Genomic DNA, 18413 nt, shown 5'->3' on the forward strand with positions numbered 1-18413 from the left:
GATTTTATTGCGGGCCGCACCATTCTCACTCGCGAAGAAGATCTGCTCGGTTCGGTGCTTTCGGTGGCCTGTTTTCCGCAGATCTTACCGTTCGTTCCTATTGCGATGGGCATTTTTGTTTTACTGCGTAGCCTTTGATTTGACTGTCCAGGGTTGTGCTAACAGTAACACGTTTTGGCCCTTGTTTTGCTTGACGGTTTGGAGTGCTTTATGATTCAATTTAATTAACGCAAGCTTTATATTTTAAGGTTACAGTCTAATTAACTCGAGAAGGTTTTACATTTCGCCTCATAAATAGTGCGAAGACGAATAGGGAATAGCACAACATATCTTCATACGTTACTATGGTACTATAAAACCTTATAAATGCAGGAAATGAAGAAATTATCTCCTCAAAAACTATAATAAATTAAGTTTTACAAACTAAAAACAAAGTAAATGCAAATTGATTGCAAGGACAAAAAAAGAGTTAACAATTGAATAATGGCATTGAAAAAGTATTTATCATACAACATATTTATTCTTTCCTTCTTTATTTACTGAAAAAAACGTGATTGAATTTTATTTCGGTTTGCTTTTGCCATAAACAGCTGTAAACGTATTCAATCGTTAGTAAGTGTGCAATTGTACAACGTCTTCTATTTCATCCATCAAATATTTAAAAAAGATTTATGGAATAAAATATGGACCCGGGCCACCAATGGTATGGGCCAGAGCGTAAAGGGTCCAGCGTGGGACGCGGTCCGCTACTTGAAGCAGAAGGAGAAGAAATCACAAAACAGCTGAAACAAACGTTTTGTTGAAGCGTTTTTACCATGCTTGAAGACCCACGCACCAAACGATCTATCAATAGCAACCGCACCGAACGCAAACGCCATGGAATTTCTTAGCTGAGTTTCCTCCTCGGCTGCCCCATTTCGTGCAACCCCTGCCGACCAGCCTTTGCACTCGCGGGGCACCGGTGGGCTGCTGCAGCAGTTCCTTGTGGTACATCTTACCTCAATTGGCTCATTTGTTCTGTTTCCTCTCTTCCCACACATCGCGATCGTTTCTGATTTGTTTGCGCTTTCTTTCCACTTTCCCATCGCTACTTTGTCCGCTTGGGCAGGCTGTGTGTGAATCTCTCGCGTACAGTGCCTCTCTACGGCCACGGCTTCGGTGCTCGGGTGGATCTCCTGACTAGAGACGGTCCAAAACTCCACCGTTGGTGCTTGTTGCCCGACCGCTGCCTCTTTCCACGCCAACCGATTAAAGCACATGTCGTTCCGAATGGTTTTCTATTCTTCTACTTTTCTCTTTGAACTTTCTTCTTGGAGACTCGAACGATCCCGCAGACGAGGAAACGGTTTTTCCTGCTCGCAACTAGGTGAGGCAGAGCACGCCATCTTATCCGCCCGCTGGTACAGGGTACGGCGCACTGTACAAGGCGGCCGGGTTTAAGGCTGGATTCTATGCGCGGTGGCTGTATATTCTCGTTTCTCGCTTATTTTTTTTTCTCCATCTCCCGTGACATGGCTTGGTGACCTGAATTCGCAGCCAAACGGAAGAATCTTGCCGGTTTAATGATTTGTTGTACGGTCTTCTCGTTCGCCCCAAACACCTTTGGCCCAATTCTGGTACAAACGCTTTGAACCGGATGTGTAGTGCTGTGCATGGTGGTGTGTAAACTGAGTTTGTGAGAGTTGGTAAAGACTTTTAGGTAAGAATAGCTGTTGCCTATTTTCATGCAATAGTTTTATTGAAGTATGAAGCTTAATTCAAAGTTGTTGTTTACATTACAAATAAAACAAATAAAATTTAATGGAATAGCAACGAGTTATTGAGTCCATATATGAGATGTGCAATATTTTCTTCAAGAATCTGACCATTAAAGTTTGATATGCAGTTTTAGAGCTCGGTCCCCTGCAATCGGAACTTGGAATGTTGTACAAACGCATGTTCAGCTAAGCAATAGCAGAACGCTTCGTCTTTTCCCAACACTGCTTCTGTTTCGATTTGACCTGACTTTTCTCACTCCGACGAGCGCCGAGCCACATCCACATGCCCGAGTCCGCAGCGGAGTCCGAGACCTAGAAAAGAAAGCGTCCCGGATTCATGTTCGTTCTGCTTTGCCACGCAGGGTAGCGGTAGACTGGAAATATTTGCGGGCGAGCGTGCCAGTGTGGATGGGATCGGTAAGTTAATGCGGGAAACGGGTCCGGTCTGGCTGCACTGCACTTAACGAGTTGTACAAAACTCTACGGTTCTTCTCAGAGCGCTCAGCGCGTCTGCGCAAACGCGGCACCGTACGTTCTGTTCGTCGTCTTTCTTTTGAAACTTTCTTCGATCGAGCGAGACGGGCAAGCGACGGCGAAGCTTTGGCAACGAGTGACTCCGTTATAACAATGAAACGAGACAAAACTAGCGCAGTGCGTGTGTGCGAGCTTTTGCTATCGATAGTAAACAGCGGAGAGGATGAGCTACTCACGCTTAACTCTGCACTTGCGTAGACCAAGATGGCGAAGGGTAGGGAAGCACGTTGAGCGCACCAACAGAAACAATCCGTTCCGAAGGGCTGAAAAGAAATTGCCTCGAACCACCACCACCACCCCGCAGGGTGGTTCAGGTGAAAAGATCGGCAAAAGAAAGAGAGCAACCGTTTCGAGAATAGCTCGAAGGAAAGCTCGCATCACTAGCCGAACGCGGTGTAAGTGGCACTCTCGCAGAGCGAAAGAAAGCTTTGCGGAGCGTGCTCCGTAAGTGCGTAAGGGAGAGCCTGGGACCTCTCGGTTGCACCCGTTTTCGCGTGGTGTACCAGCGCGGAGATAGCGCGCGAAAGAGAGCAGACGTTGCCGCGCTTGTCTGTTACGGTGGTGGAGGTCTTTGGCGAGTATCCTAAACCTCGTCTCTGCCAGCGCTGGCGAGAAAAGAAGGCTCCGCCTGGTCGGCTGGCAGAATCACCGATCAGATCAGATCGTACCGGTGGCGCGAACGATCCAAAAGGCGCAAAGAAACCGCAGTCCGCAAACCGTCTTCGGAGTCTGGCAACGTGCTTCACCGGGAGTGTTCGTTGTGCCTGGCAACATTTCTGCCGTTTTTTTTCCTCATCATCGTCTGCAGAGCAAAACATTTCGTTCCCAACAAATTTGGGGTGGATTTTGTGTACGTGTGCATTGTGTGTTTTGGTGTGCGCATGGGTGCGTGTAGTAGTGCGAATGGCTTACTCATCCTGCAAGGATAATGTACATCAGCTGTACTCTGGACTGAGCAGAGGCGATTATTCGGTCAAAAGTGTTCATTTGTATTCTATTCCACAGAGATCAGCGTGCGAGTAAGTGTGCGAAGAAACAATAGGAATTTAATCCTAGCCAAACGTGCGCAAGTAACACGATCGTGATCGTAGTAGTCGTTGGAGAAAAGATAACAAAGTGCGTACACAAGGAATGTGAAAAGTATGTGTCGCGTCAAGTGCATTCTCGCTGATCCCGTAGCAATGTTGCCCCTTGGAATGTCGTCTCCTAGAGGACACTAGACTGTGGTGGTTACGCCGAATGCTACGCGTTTATTGAAGCCCTATCGTGTGATCGTGCGCGTGAGTGAAAAGTGCAAACGAATAACAAATCCCAATTTTGACTGCTCGTCTCAGGAGCACATAAGGAGAAGAAGAAAAAAAAATCAATTTGGACGTGTCGAGTTCAACATAGTGGCAGCAGTGAGCAGTGACAGTTCTACCGTGCAGTGATAGTTAAGTTCTGTGTGCGCAATACAAGCAGTGCTAGAAAGTTTGAAAGTTGATTGTTTGGCGAAACGGGTGCGCATGTGTGTAGGAGGGGCATTCGGAAGATGTCGCAACAGTTGAACGCAGCCAGTCACTGTAATACTATGCTCGGTAGTATTGCGAACAGTATCGGAACGAACAATAGTATCGCCTGCAGTATGGGCAATAACATCCCGAACAATTTGACCACTTGTGCTACCATCCCCAACAGTATGATCGCCACCATGTCCAGTCCGGCCGGTAATGCGTCCAACGGTCCGACCAGTAACGGCAACAGCAACGGTGGAACCGGTGCTAATGGCAGTAGCAACGGACCGTCGTCGACTCCGGCCACCCCAACCAACAATTGCCAGTCAATCCGTTACTGCTGTAAGTAGCCACATTTGACACCTACTCTCCTTTATATTGCCATCTAGTCAGTTTCACCCCCAGCGATACTGTTTCGTTGAGATATCTTCGCTGCGAGTATTAATATGGACGGGAGCCATATCGACATTATTGAAAAAATAGTATCAAGAAAACGTTCACCTTAAGAATTTTAAACTCGGTAAGAAATGTCGTTGAAACTCTCCAGAAATGGAAAGGTATTTTCCCTGTGGTTACAAGAATAGTTCACCATCGCCGCGATTAAACTCTGCTAGATTAGGTTACAAAACAGATTGTTTTAATAGTCATCTTCTCATACCCTGTACGATGTAACTGTTACATTTCTTCAGATTCGATTCTTTGATTGTTATCAGCATCATAACATACAACAACATCATTGTTGCTAAATTTCATGGCACTAGAATTGCAACCAGCAGATATTTTGTAACAACAAACGCTACATCTACATCGCTTGTCTGAGTGGGGCTTTCTTCTGATTCTGATAAGGCATCGTGCCTCGATTGATTAGAATCCTTTCTTCTCCCGATCGGGCGATAGATCGTGGGTCATTCGCACTGTTTCGCCCTCATACACCTGTAGCGAGGAAAAATAATCAACTTGCTCTCGTTTAGTTTTCTCCCACCCCGGGTAATAATCATCCACGATCGATCGTTGCCCTGTGGAGGCGCTTCTATCTGGTTGATCTTGCGGCTTAGCATGATGGAAGTGCTGAATGGATTGTGGATGTGGCAGTGTGGCGACGCAGGGCCGGGAGCAGGAGTGTGTGAGAGAGATTAGTAATTTCAGCTTCAACCCCACAAAATGATGGAAGGGGTGAGGGGGGGGGGGGGTAGGGGGAAGAGGGAGGCGGTGGTGGTAGTCTTACGTTAGTGGTGCGGAGCTGGTTGCCGTGCTAGTGATCGTAGCAGCCCCTAGTAGCTGCATGACACGGCCTAGCACAAGGGTTGAAGAGAAATTTTCATTCCGCTTTCTAGCTTTCTTTCCGCTGCGTTCGTTCTCCTTTCTTCCGACTGCGCTCCAACCGTTCAGCATTGGTGGAGAGCTATGCGGTGGCTTTCCTTCTCGGCTTTCTGTCATCTTCTTTCATTCCACCCCACCCCACCTCGGCACCACGTTCCTCTTACCACCCAAAAACCCATCTCATGCTGGAACGCTTGCTTTTGCTTCTTTTGCTTCGCTTTGGTTCGCTTTTCTGCCTTTTGTCGCCTTTCTTCTTTGCGATTCCGATCATGCTAGCGACGACGTGTGACGAAATTTGAGTCGCGTTTTAGACGAAACCCACGGTCTGTAGGCACTCCTTCCATCTGGCTCTGCTTCCTGTCGTGCACTTTTCGGTAACTAGTGTACTCAAACGATCCATGCAGCAACCCCAAACTGTCACCCGTGGCGAAAGCGAATTACTGCATGCGAAGAAGAATGGTTGTAATTTTGTTTTGAAACCCTCCGCTCCCCTACCGCCCCCGTATGTCCACTTCATTTCACCTCAATGTAACTCAATGATTGTGGTTATCGTTAAAATGAAATCATAACACCCTGAGCTAATACCCTACTACAAAGTAATTCTTTGTGCAAAGAAAGTTGCTTTGGAAAGCCGTTAATGACTCCAATTAAAGGGTCGATGAAATAATGCATCGAGAGTTGTTTGGAGCTGCACAAAGTATTCAATACAGCCCTTCAAAGGCTAAAAATTTATAGATTTGTGTTAAATTCTATACGTTTTTTTTATTCAATTGTAAACCCTGATCATATTTAGTATCAAAAAGAGGATATTTTGTATGGAAACTTGTTACATGGATGGTCATAATCCTTAGATAGTTAAGGGCTTTATTTCAATGCGGATGGGAAGAGACAGTCATTTTGGGCAGTGGTGGATCCGGGTCAATCAATCGGACACTCATATTTACGTGCGTTTAGTCACACCCTTGTCGCTTCTTCGGAAATCCAAAGAGAAAGAGATGACGTGATACAGAGAGTGAGAGCGAACGAACGAAGCTCGTTTATTGCGTCGTGGCCTCGCGATCACAATGAGCGACAGGTGCGGTAGAAAATTGCAATGGCTACAACGATCGATCAGGACCTGTTTGACGTGAAGGGATGGTTGGGTGGTGCATTTTTCGGTGCTGTGAATCGGTGATTTATCACGGAAAAAGCGAATGGGAATTATTTCTTGCGCGAATAAACGTATGCAATGCCGTACGATCACTTGTGAAAGGATGCAGAATACGTAGGGATGGTACATTATTTACGCTTTCCAAATAATACTACCAGCTACAGTCACAGAGGGGAATAGCTGTCGGGAAAGAAGTAATTAAACCCTTCACCCTTTATGTGGACAAAATAGGTGCTAAACTGTGAATGGTTCCTTTAAACTATCCACCCATGTGTGTCGTCACAAGATCCATCCAGACTAAATTTTCGAATGTTTCGAATGATTTTGAACAACAAATCGACTGACAGGAGGACCTTTGGTTCTTTCGAACGGTGCACAATTGCAAAAAGACAGCTGAAGGTATTTTCCAATTTAAATGTCACTGTATGAACAGCGTGCTACTTCAAAAGCTGGGCTCGTTCGTGTTCCATTGGTCTACATTCATGCTTAAAACTCTTTATTTACATCTGACCATCATTTATCAGTGGTTTTACCCATCGCCCTACGGCTACGACCGAACAGTTCTTTGTCAAGCGCACTGCAGATACTGTGCAAGAAAATCAGTGAAAGTGAGTTGATCGATGGTTGGGGTTGGGCATGCGCATCACGCTGCGGTATGCATTTTTTTCCCCTCACGCAAATTGACGCACTTACGCACACGCAAATCGGTTTGCATCGTACCAGCGGACGGGTAGACGTATAAAAATGAAAGAAAACGAAACAAAATGCTCGTTCCTCGTTTCGGAAAGAATACTCCTGCTGGAGTATTTGGTTGACTATCCCGGTTCAACCTGTCCGCGCGAGCCCGCAAGTGTCTCCCCGTGGGTTCATCGGGTTATGAAAAAGAGCAGGATAGTCCGTCTCGAGATGAATCGAGCTTCCCCACCTTCCTCCACATTTCTTTCAGCATGGCTTGAAATGCTCAATGGCTCGCATGGTTTGCAGAAGGAGATGGAATGCCTTAAAGACCAGGCCGGTGCCGCTAGGGTAACGCTGTAACAGCGGTACGAATTCACGATTATCATCATCAAGCCCGAGCACTGGTGCTTGGTGAAAGTCTTTCACGCGTTGTGAATTGTTTGGTGCTGTGCTGCCCTTACAGGGCGTCGGGCATTCTTCGCATCGCTCTGGCATACGAAAGTCTCGATGGATGGGTTGACGTTTTCCAAACCAACGAAGGAACAGGTCTGCGGTGATGAGTGGCGAGTACCTGCTACGTACCGGATCTACACGCACCGAACGCGATCGTGCGATGATTCTTCGCCAGTTCATTTTTTGTCTACTGTGCTTTGCTTCTTGCTCGTGGATACGATGCAACATCCGCAAAGGGTAACCATCTTAACGAGCGGTCCGAAAGAGAGAGGGAGAAATATAATGTTGAAATCTCCGGTTTTGGGGAGAAGCCAGTTACGAACCGATGGGGAAAAAGAATCTAGGTCAATCGACCCGGGGTGGGACCTCGACAAACGCTGCTGGATCGCTAGCGATCTTAAGATCACTTTCCACTGTATGGATACTGAGTCATGTCGGACCCGTCCGCTCAAGAGAGAAGTCCGCTGTGGCTGTTGGTGGGTTTTTCCCAAAAAATAATAATAATAAAGCCAGCAACCGTACGGATGGTGGAAAATCGCTGCGTGTGTTATGTGGCATAAGATAACTTACAGCTCAGCGAGCGCCCGACTTTTCACGGAGATCAATCATCGCGATATAGCTGCGAAGTGAGAGTTGTGTAGAAATAGCAGCAAGTTAGCAGCATTATACCGTGACCGGAGCTGCAGAAGTCATCAGCACGCACGTACATACAGATCGGGTAGATCCATAGACGTCCCTGAAGCTTAGATTTTGATACCAGTCGGCATTCACTATCATTTAGTGAACTAAAATTTTTAAAATATACTTCGATTGGGAATTTTTATTTAAAACAAGATTTTCGGAACTTCATGATTTCCTCAAAAGCTTTAAAACTTTACCAAAATTCTTGTCCGATGAGAGGATGATGTAAGGCGCCCAAACATAGGTAACAAGTATGAACACATTTGTATTAAATGCTGCCGTTACCACTGTCGTCGTCGTCGTCGTCGTCGTTGTTGTTATTTTGGGTTAAGCCTGGTTTCGTAACTGCCCAGTAGATCCTCCCTCCCTGGCGAAGAGTCGAAGCTACTACAAAACAACCCGATCGGCCGCTGGAGGTGGTTGCTAAGTTGCTTTCTTCGTTTTCTATTTTCTAGCTGAAGCTTTGTTATTTTGGAGATTTTTTTTTTCGGCACTTTTCCCCCGCCATCTTAGCAGACGTTTGGTGTTTTTTTTTTCGGAGAGGGAAACAACAGGCCCCAATGGCCAACCCTTGGCCAACTCGAGGCAAACGTTAGCACTGCGCGTGTCAATAAACTCGAATTCGATTCACCTTGTGCCTGATGCCGTCGGTTTAAGGATTGTTGAAGAGTGACTGCATACACACTGTTCGCTCCAAGCAGTAGTCGTGGTAGCACCCCACAGTCGAGGTAGTATATGTGTTGGAGCACATTGTAGTAGAAACTGCTATCTTTACAGTGGTTTTCCTTTGTATTGCAGCGAATATACGCTCACCGGGTATCTTCTGCCCGATCCACACTTATTCTTTGCACTCTCGATCGAGAGGGAAAGCTTTCTTCGCTGGTTTCGTGTCTCAATCTGGCCACGATCCACCCATAGCACCGTGCGCACTAGTACCGTTTCGCGATCTAGGTCAACGGTAACGGTACCACGAAGGGTATGGAATTTATTATTATCTGTACTTGTATGGAGCTGGGCATGATGGTGCTGTTACTCTTAAAGAAGAATCATCTTTCCGATTAGGATTGTAAAGGTGCATTCTTTCCTTTAGCTCCTTTCTTGCATGACTCTAATGATCCTTATGTTTGGGTGAGTGAGCAATGCTTTTGAATCGACGGTTAAAATCTACATCATACGAATACGCTCAACGGAATAATCTATTGCATTATGTATTTGACCATGCGAGAAGAGCGCAGAAAGACAGTAACGTCCAGTAAGGCGACGAACCTCTTAAGATTCAATTTCGACCAAAACATAGCGGAAACGATTTTTATGCTTACTTTCACTATCCAAACTATCCGGGTCTTGAGGACAGTGAGAACTGCAGCAGTCGATTTGGGTAGCGAGGCAATATTAACCAAACGAAACAAAAGCAAAACATGCCACGAATCTACACAAAAACTTGCTCCCCAAGACAGAGAGGGAGAGAGAGAGAGAGAAGCAAAAAAAAACGCACAATGGTGCCGGGAAAAGGAAACGATACAAGAAAGACACACTTAACACACAATTCATTTCGAGAAAGGGTTTTAGAAAAGAAAGCATTCTTTTCATTTTGGCAGCAGCTTCCCAGGCTGCATGACACATTCCACCCGGTCCGGCCTCCCCGTAGGTTGCGTTGCCTGCGCCGAAATCTATTCCGTCGCACGGTGACATACATCCGCACCGCACTGTGCAAACGGATGGCCGGAGCTGGTGGCGCTCGTTGTTGCTGGCCGTGTGGAATGGTTGGTGGAATTGTGTATACCGAAACGGTTTACCGTACCTCTCTTCGTGACCGTTTGTCGCGCCAGCATACTTTTCTCCTGGCGGTACGGAAAACAACATAAAAACGCGACCCGCGATGAACGGTCCAGCAGGGTGTGGGGAAAACTCAATGCACGAAACAAGTTTATTCCGCTTTTCGCGTGGTGGTGCCGAGGATAAAGGGGGAGTCGTACGAATCCATACCCAATATCAGACGGCACCCGGTACAGCAAGCAAGTGGGTGAAGGACGTTAGCAGCTAGCTGGCAACGCAGTTTTTGGTTGCCATCGGAAGAGTACCAGAAGTAATGCTGATTTGAGAATAATCATCTGGAAAATGGAAGCATTTTTTCGTTTGACCTAGTTAAACACAAAAAACAAAAACAACCCCCCCCTGCCCTAAGAGCAGTTGTTTGCAGCTGTTAATAAATAACAATCATCGAGTCAAGTATGGATGGATATTTGAGCATTGTTTAATAAGTTACTATATTTTGTATTGTGTTTTAAATGCTAAATGAAATCGACTGAATTCATTTATGAAAATTTACTGTAAAATTTGAAATTTGATTTCTATATTTTTGAAATAATTGCATCGTAACGGTGTTCATTTCAGTTTTGTGGGACACACCCCCTTCTAACAATGTTTAGGTGGGTAAAATGTAAATGTTATGTAGCAAACTTGCGGGTCCGGGTTCTTTGGAATGCAGGTCGACAATGAATGCTTTAACACAGATGCACAGACACATTGTTGGTTGGTGAAAATTCTTCACTTCTACTCATTTCACTTCAGCCAAAGCCAACCCAACTGATAATGGCAATGCTGGTAAAAGATGAAAACGGCTGATGATGATGACGCTCATACCGGGGCCCGTTTGGTGAAAGTCTTCTCGGTTGAAAGAGAAAATTCTTCGCCCATCATGCCATCATCATACGTCGCTGGTTGACTCACAAATACTCGCTCGCGATCTGGTACGATCTTTGCGGCGACCAACCAACCGGTTGCGAAGGATGAGTGTACTAGGGAGGAACAAAAAGAAGAAGCAGAAGGCAATGTAGCAGGGCTTCTCGTATGATGGAGATGCCAACAGTTTGGCATCTCCACGTAGGGTATGGCGGGCGCAGGGACTGGGGAAAATTAAGAAACACTTTCTATTTTGTCTTGCTGTTTTTTTTATTTTCTAATGCAATGTTTCGAACTCTTCAGTCTCACAGCGTTTCTGCCAGACACATGTTTAGTACACTGCTGCAGAATGTATGCACGCGTGAGACTATGCTCGACTTTCTGTGCAGAAACTGTACCGAAGCCAGCTGCCTTTGTGCCTTTGCGAGCAGCCGAAGGATGTAACTGAAAGCTAATGATAGAAGATGATCGTGCAACCTGTGCACCGGGCTTCGGTATGGGCCATAATCCCGAAGTGTAGTGTTTCTGTGCAAAACGATGACGACACTGCATGATAAGTGGTTCGCCACGATTGCGGCCCGATCGGGGGTAGAGTTTCTTGACTTCTAAAGCAAAACAGGAGAAATTATAGTGGCAACATCGAAAAGTGACAGTCCAATGAAAGAGAAAGCCGACACTCGTCATCAGCATCATCGGCATGCATACATGTCATTATTCATCAATCTACCGATCCTTGCCATTCCGTCTCTCCATTCCTCTTCTGTCTCAGTCTTTTTTCCCCAAATAGCAACAGGATCACAGGATCCCTGCTTCGAGCAGATCATGACGCGTCAGAAAAGATCTTCGCCACCCAGGACAGGTGCATGGAGCAGCACCACACACTAACGGCAAGTCATGAGCAGCAAAACAAACAGGGGTTAACCTATTTTCGGTACCCTCCGTTGGCATGTGAGCTGGATCTTCCGATCTTTTGTTCTCCGTTATTCGACTGGGCAGTGTATTCCAAGCGCAAAACCTGCCCGTGAAGGGAGATTTCGTCGCTTGCTGCCTTTTTTTTCTCCACCTCAGTTGAAATCTTTCATATACACAAGTCCGTGTTCTCTTCGTACCTTCCGTGTACCGTGTTACCGTTGCTGCTGCGGATGGTGGAAGTAACTTTCTCTCCCTCGCGGTGGTCGAACTAGCTGGGTCCGGGATGTTCTCGTTACGTTTTTACGAGCAAACTTGCCTGCGCTTCCATCCGCTTGCAACCGCCCGGTGCGATGACAACGGCCCGTCGAGGATAGCGATGTCACACCCAGCCGCTTTATTTGCGGCGTACCTTTCGGGTGAAAGTTTTCGTGCGCCATTCTCCCCGCACAGTACCGCCGCCGCCATCGTTCTTCCGCTCAAAAGTCGTTCTACCGCACGCTTAGGATTGCTTCGGGTGGACAGGTTTTTACTTCCATGCCCTTTTGCTTGCCATTCCCGGCATGAATGTTTCGAACCGATGTGTTGCGAGTCCCAATGCACACGCGTCCCCAGTGTTCTGGGAAGTGTGTCAAGCAATTCTTTGCAGGCGAGGAATGTTTGCTCGTTTTCTCCAAAACGAAGCGAATAAAACGGGAAGGATCGTTCGCTGCGTTCTGCTCTGTCACTTTTTCTAACCGTTTGCATTTCTTTCTACTTACAGGGGAAGCTGATAAGGTTAAGACTCTGATTCGTCTGCGTGCAGAACTATCGCCTCTCTTCACTGGCAAACGAAATGCATCGAAATATGCTTGGGCGTAAGTATGCTTTACCATCCTTCATATATTACAAACACTCATAATAACTCCGAGCTACCTCTGGTATTAGTAGATTGCAAATTTCACCTAAAACCAGCAACTGATAGCGATACGCAAGTTTAAAGTTGAGATAAATCAGGGCAATCAGGAGATCAGGTACTTAATGCCGCTTACATTTTATCCGTTAGTCGGCGATCTGCTACGTAGCGGACTGGTGCTTGACTGCACATGTTTGGGCGAATGATATTAATTATTCCATTTCCTACAGCCCAGCAGAAGAAGTAGACCACAAAACAGTAACCAGTGGACTATTGTGGAAACGGATCGGAAGTAAGATCATTAGAAGCGAGAAAAACGAAACGAAATAAAATATGATCGAGGCGGCCATGGCCGTCAAAGGAAAACCCAAACCCCAAACCCGCACATTGTGTGCGAGATTTGATGGAATTTCATTTTCACCTTTTTTGTCCATTTTCTTTGTCTCAGAAAAGGGTGGCACGGCGAGGGTGAGGGTGGGAGGGCTAGCTAGCGGTATCGCCAACGCACACTGTTCTGCACACCGAGGGCTCGATCAATTAGGGATGGCCAGTTTTTTTGGGGCACGCGAATGAGCGGATTTTCTTTTCCGTTTCTTCAGAGATTATAGGATTTTTTGTGTGTTTCTTTCCGCTTCCGCTTCTAGCCGCTGTAGCCGCGCTGGGGGTTGCTTTTAATGGTTTTGATCCGGTTTTGTGTGGTAGTTATTTAGGGATGCATTAATATCGCGCAGTGCTTGAAAGGGTTTATGGATTTTTTGGCATTACAGAACCTGGCTATTTTCGTGCGTTAGCAATTGTACAGTTTTTGCTGTTTGCTTTCTTAACCAAATGTTGCTCTCATTTGAAGTTTTGGGAACCTATCACGGTAAAGAAATACTGATTTTATCGCCCAACGAGTATCCAGTTGTGTTGTGTTCGGTGTGGTGGAAGCCTTAGTAGCATCAAAATCAAATGTATAAAAAAATCAAAGTGTGTGTACTGATTTATAATAAAAATTCCAAATTGCACCAAAGAAAGAAGATTTTAGAAAAGATTTAAAAGACGAGTAAAACATTAGTAAAAACTAGTTTTGTATTTTGAATCAATATATTTCGTGAATGATGCATATTTTGTGACATATTTGAGTGACATATTTTTAGTCCATCTTTAGTTAACAACAATATGTACTATTAACACAGTCCCCACATACCCTTGGGTTGGTTCAGATTTTTCTGCTAAGAAAGAGTTGATCTCGCACATATGAAAGATGGAATGGCCTGGTGTCGCCCATCATTTTTGGGAAAGTTTGTTTCATCAACAACAAAATCACACCAACGAAACAAACTAAAACAGGTCCCCTGCCGTCGATGTGCAAGACAAGGAAGCTTTCATCGAGCGGAGCAATCAGGGTAGGGACAGCATCATAAACCGAAACAGCCGCAAAGTAGAAGAATGCATCATCGCACGACCGTACAAATGCGTCCAACTCTTCTAATCTCACTTTCCGCCAAGCGCCCGTACCTGCAAAAGCGAGTAGCAGTAGCGTTAACTAAAAAACAAAACGAAAACCAATGCAAACCAAGCCGAAAGCGATAAAAGTGAAATTTGCAACAAACATTCGCAGACAAAACAACCGAATGTGGGGGGAAAAACAACAACAACTACATATCCAAGAGGCAGAAGTAAACGATGAAGAAGTAAAGCACTCTCCATGTAAAACCGTACACATACACACGCGCTTCGATTGGGGCAGCCCGATCAACGGGCATATGTGTGTGCAGAATTATGTTAACAACAAAGGGGTGAAATGGAATGTGCGAAGCGAGAGAAGCGAGAAACGACTACGAATACGGGACGAGGCACCATAGTGAACAATGCAATTCATCAGACCACCACCATAAAATGGCCACAGGGATGTGAAGAAGTGCAAAAAAAAAGACGTCCGCCGACTGGGAGACGAGCGGACTGGGTAGAGTGCGATCGCGCGACTCCCGCAGATGACAAAGTGCTGTCAGGCGCGATGCGTTTGGCGCATGGTATGCAAATGTTTGCGTTCCAATCACGACGGTGCCTGTGCCTGGTGCGAAACGTTTTTATCTTTTCGCCATCCATGTTGTTTATTCTGCAGATATGTGTTGTCTGTTCTACCGGGTGAAATGATACGATTTGGAGTATTTCGAGTAAGCAGAATTTGAGCTTTATGTGGTAACGTTTCAGCATAAAAACTTAACATACATTAGTTTAAAAATGAGGCTTGATGTTGCAGGATACTGCTTTCGAAATTTCTAGTGTTTCTTATGCTACATTAAAATAACAAAACTGCTCCTTTGAGTGTCGTTTTTGTGCTGTAGATCGTTGTAGTCAATACGATACGCGGGGTTTGAAAATTGGACATTTCACAGAGTTTTGCATGCAGAATTCAATTTGAAAGATGCAAATCTTAAAAATACAATACATTTCGTTATTATTAACATAAATTATAATTCTTGAAATATACGTATAATTTTACAATTTTACATTATCCAATTTTTATATTTTTTTACAATAAACAATTTTAAATGTGCTTCGTAACGTAAATATATGTATTCGATCCGTGAATACGATATGTAAACAATGTTTTAAAGGTAACTCGACATACGCGGATATTCGAGATACGCGCATTTCTCTGGAACGCATTATTCGCGTATCTCGGGTATCGACTGTATTCACGTGGCTTGCTTCTTCTTTTTATTCTAAAACTGTCACAATCAAAACTGTCACAACAGAGAATACCCAATGAACGTTTACTCAGCCACTGGTCTTAGTTGATCGTGCGTTGTTGGATGACACTTCTGCAATTTACTTCTACTCCACTCGATTACTGCTATTACTATGACTCTTATTTACTACTTTATTACTACAGATTGATACTGTAGAGTTGAGATAGTTTTACGTAAAAGAAATTGAATTGTTATAATGATTTTGGTTGATGCTTATTTTGATCTACAATCCGTTGACGTAGGCAGTTTCCATTTTTTGTTTAGGCGAACGTTAAGCCGTCCTCTAAGCACACTTGACGTAAGCGCTTTCATCGTATCTTTCTACGTACTTTGCTCTCATCATAATTGAAGTGCATTCGTTCGCGGTGTTCCACTGATGAGACATTTTCTGATCGATTCAAGCACATCCCCTGTACGAACAGCAACAGGAGGATGGAACTCGTCAAGATGGAAAAAGGTCTGGGAGCCTGGACAGTCTCTTCTACCCAGCAGGTAGTAGTAGTAGGTCCCTGGTGAAAGTGCTCGGCTTTTTGCGTTGCCGGATCTGTTTGCAGTCAATCTCATGCAACACACACGTACACACACAGCCATGCGCGCTTGAGCTACACATGTTTGGTCGTAGCATTCCGACAAGGTCGTGGAGGTTCGATTCGAGGGAGCCTAGAAAAGAAAAACGTGCGCAATAGAGAACGCAGTACGGCGGTTGGAGAAGGACTGGAGCTATCAAACGCAGTACAAAACCAAAACAACACACACACGCACCCATTTGGCGAATGGTCATGAAACACATCGCGGTGGGAAGGTAAAGAAAATGTTATCTGGGGGATGTTATTTTTTTCGTGGCGTAGAAACAGAAGGATTAATTCCTAGCCCAGTACCGAAGGGAACGCTAAGCAAGGGCCGGTGTAGTGTCAATCGTTTTCTGCCAGCGTTGTGCTATGCTATCGAGGGAGCAGCTGCTGGCGGTGGAGTCGGCCTGAACGGCCTGATAATTAGGATGAAAACATTGGCGTGCCACTGACCACCGACTAGCATGCGGCAAAAGGTGTGCGGACGCAGTGGAAGCAACACAAGCCGGTGGACGATCGCGCGATCGCTCGAAGAAGATCGTGGTGAAGAGTTTCACTTTCTACTTTTTCCACACGTGCGCACACCGCGCCCCTTTGCAGCCCCCTTTATTCCGCGGAGTTTCTGTTTGCCATTCCTTTGCATTATGTTTTCGTAGCTTTATTTTTAAAGCTTCTCGTCCGTTGAGATTCCCTGCAGCGGAGCCGTCCGTTTTCTGCTCACCGATCGCATTTTGAACATGGTGCATATGCTACAGTTCTTTTCTGTGTTTTCTGTTGCTGTTGTTGATGTGGTTACTTTTTTCCCTTCAATGCATTACATTTCTCGTAGGGTATTTATCGAATTTACCCGAATCAACTTTTTTATGTATGCGCTAATTTTCTGATAATTATCTGCTTGTTTCATTTCAGTGTGGTCGAACGAGAACTCAGCGTGCCTTTACCGATTTCGAAAATTATCAAAAAATGGAACAATCTGCTACAGGAGTACAAGGTAAGTTTTGTTGAAAATGTTGTTACTAACAGATTTTGTTGTGAGTAGAATGTATTACATTTTACAAAAATCATTATAACAAATAAACTAACATTCCAATAAGAGATGCGATGAGATAGAAAGCGCCAACAGTGGTTACATTTATTATGCTATATTAATTTGTTTTCACCTCGCATCCTACCAAAGAATTAGTCAAAGAATCATCACAAGCTTTCTCTGCTAAAAACGGTTTATTCTTACGACCGTAGTGCATCATCACTGGACTTCGATGATGCGTAAGGTCCGCAATTCGGACGCTCCTCTCATCCCACGGATCGGATCGGATTGAACAACCTAACTCCAAAGCTTCGCACAAACCACAACCTGCCCGATACCGAACGCAGAATGCCATTCGAACTAAAAGCCCGCCGAGTGTTGTAGACTCGACCCGGGTCGGTAGGATTCCTTTCTCGATCGCGAAGGTTGTGCCTCATCATGGCAACCGTTTCGTTCCTTCGTGACATTCAGCGACGTTGGTTGGCAGGGTCACACTTCAAGTCACCCTCTCCACCCTTGATCGTGCACGTAGGATGGGATGCTGCATGCGGGATGAGTCGCGTGCAGGGTGGAGAAATTGTCGAGTACTTTCGTGGCGTGTCCTACTTTCCGTACTAGCGGCTCACCGAACACGTTGACCACAGACACATGCGGCGACACGCGCTGTAATAGCATTCTTCCATTCGCTTATTATTCATCCCGTGTAAAGCAAGATATTGTGCGAGTGAAAGATACTGAACAGGGGGAAAAAAACGGGAAGAAAGCTGTGAAAGTGCGATAAAGATGGCAATACAGCGATCCCGAGATCAGACACTTCACGAACAAAAACGGGGGTCTATGGCGGTCAGAAAGAACGGTACAGCGGCCTCTACACCCCATTTTGCTTTGGATGACTGGCCACCCATTTGCACCGTTGTTTCGATGCACGAAAACGTGAGGGTGGTTCCTAGGAAGAGAGTTCAGGTCCCTCTCCGCTCTGATCCACTCCGTGATCATGTGTGTAGTGTGATCATCAGCATCCTCGGACCGGACTTTCTGTTCTTTAAGCGATTAGTCTCGGTTCTGTTGTACATGAGGCTGAGGCTGCTGACTTGCGATTAGAATATTATCCTGCTTTCGAGTGTGGTTTGATGGGAGCAAAAGTAGGTCATCAGGAAGCGATGTGAACTTTTCGCACAAGAATCATTGAGGCTGTGCGGAATAAAGTTTATTTAAATGCTATTTAAATATTATTCTACAACAACGCCAACGTTACTACTTAGAGTTCACTCGCTCAATATGATACCTCGGTCGGTTTTCACAGTTGCCGTACCTAAACGGTATATTCACTGAAGCAAACCGAACAGACGGAGCTAAGAACCGATCTTAGCTGTACCTCGGAAACGATGGCAATAAAATATGTGTAGTGAAGAGGGGCAGAAACAAAGCACATTTTAATAATTATATAAAGCCAAACCAATGCTTGCCAGCCGCGTTCGACACGGTTATCGGTTATCCATCTTCCTAGCAGGAACTGAAGTACAGTTA

General features: G+C 45.3%; 1 protein-coding gene across 1 annotated transcript in view; it reads left to right on the forward strand.

Moving 5' to 3' along the window:
* The first annotated feature begins 3822 nt into the window (after positions 1–3822).
* Positions 3823–18413, forward strand: part of LOC128299813 (probable serine/threonine-protein kinase cdc7) — a 33625-nt gene continuing 19034 nt past the window's right edge. The window contains exons 1-3 of the mRNA XM_053035915.1: positions 3823–4126; positions 12421–12514; positions 16769–16850. Coding sequence (XP_052891875.1) covers positions 3823–4126; positions 12421–12514; positions 16769–16850 — 480 coding nt within the window. The remainder of the gene's footprint in view (positions 4127–12420; positions 12515–16768; positions 16851–18413) is intronic.

This window comes from Anopheles moucheti, chromosome 2, assembly GCF_943734755.1.
Source record: "Anopheles moucheti chromosome 2, idAnoMoucSN_F20_07, whole genome shotgun sequence".
In the NCBI taxonomy this organism is placed as follows: Eukaryota; Metazoa; Arthropoda; class Insecta; order Diptera; family Culicidae; genus Anopheles; species Anopheles moucheti.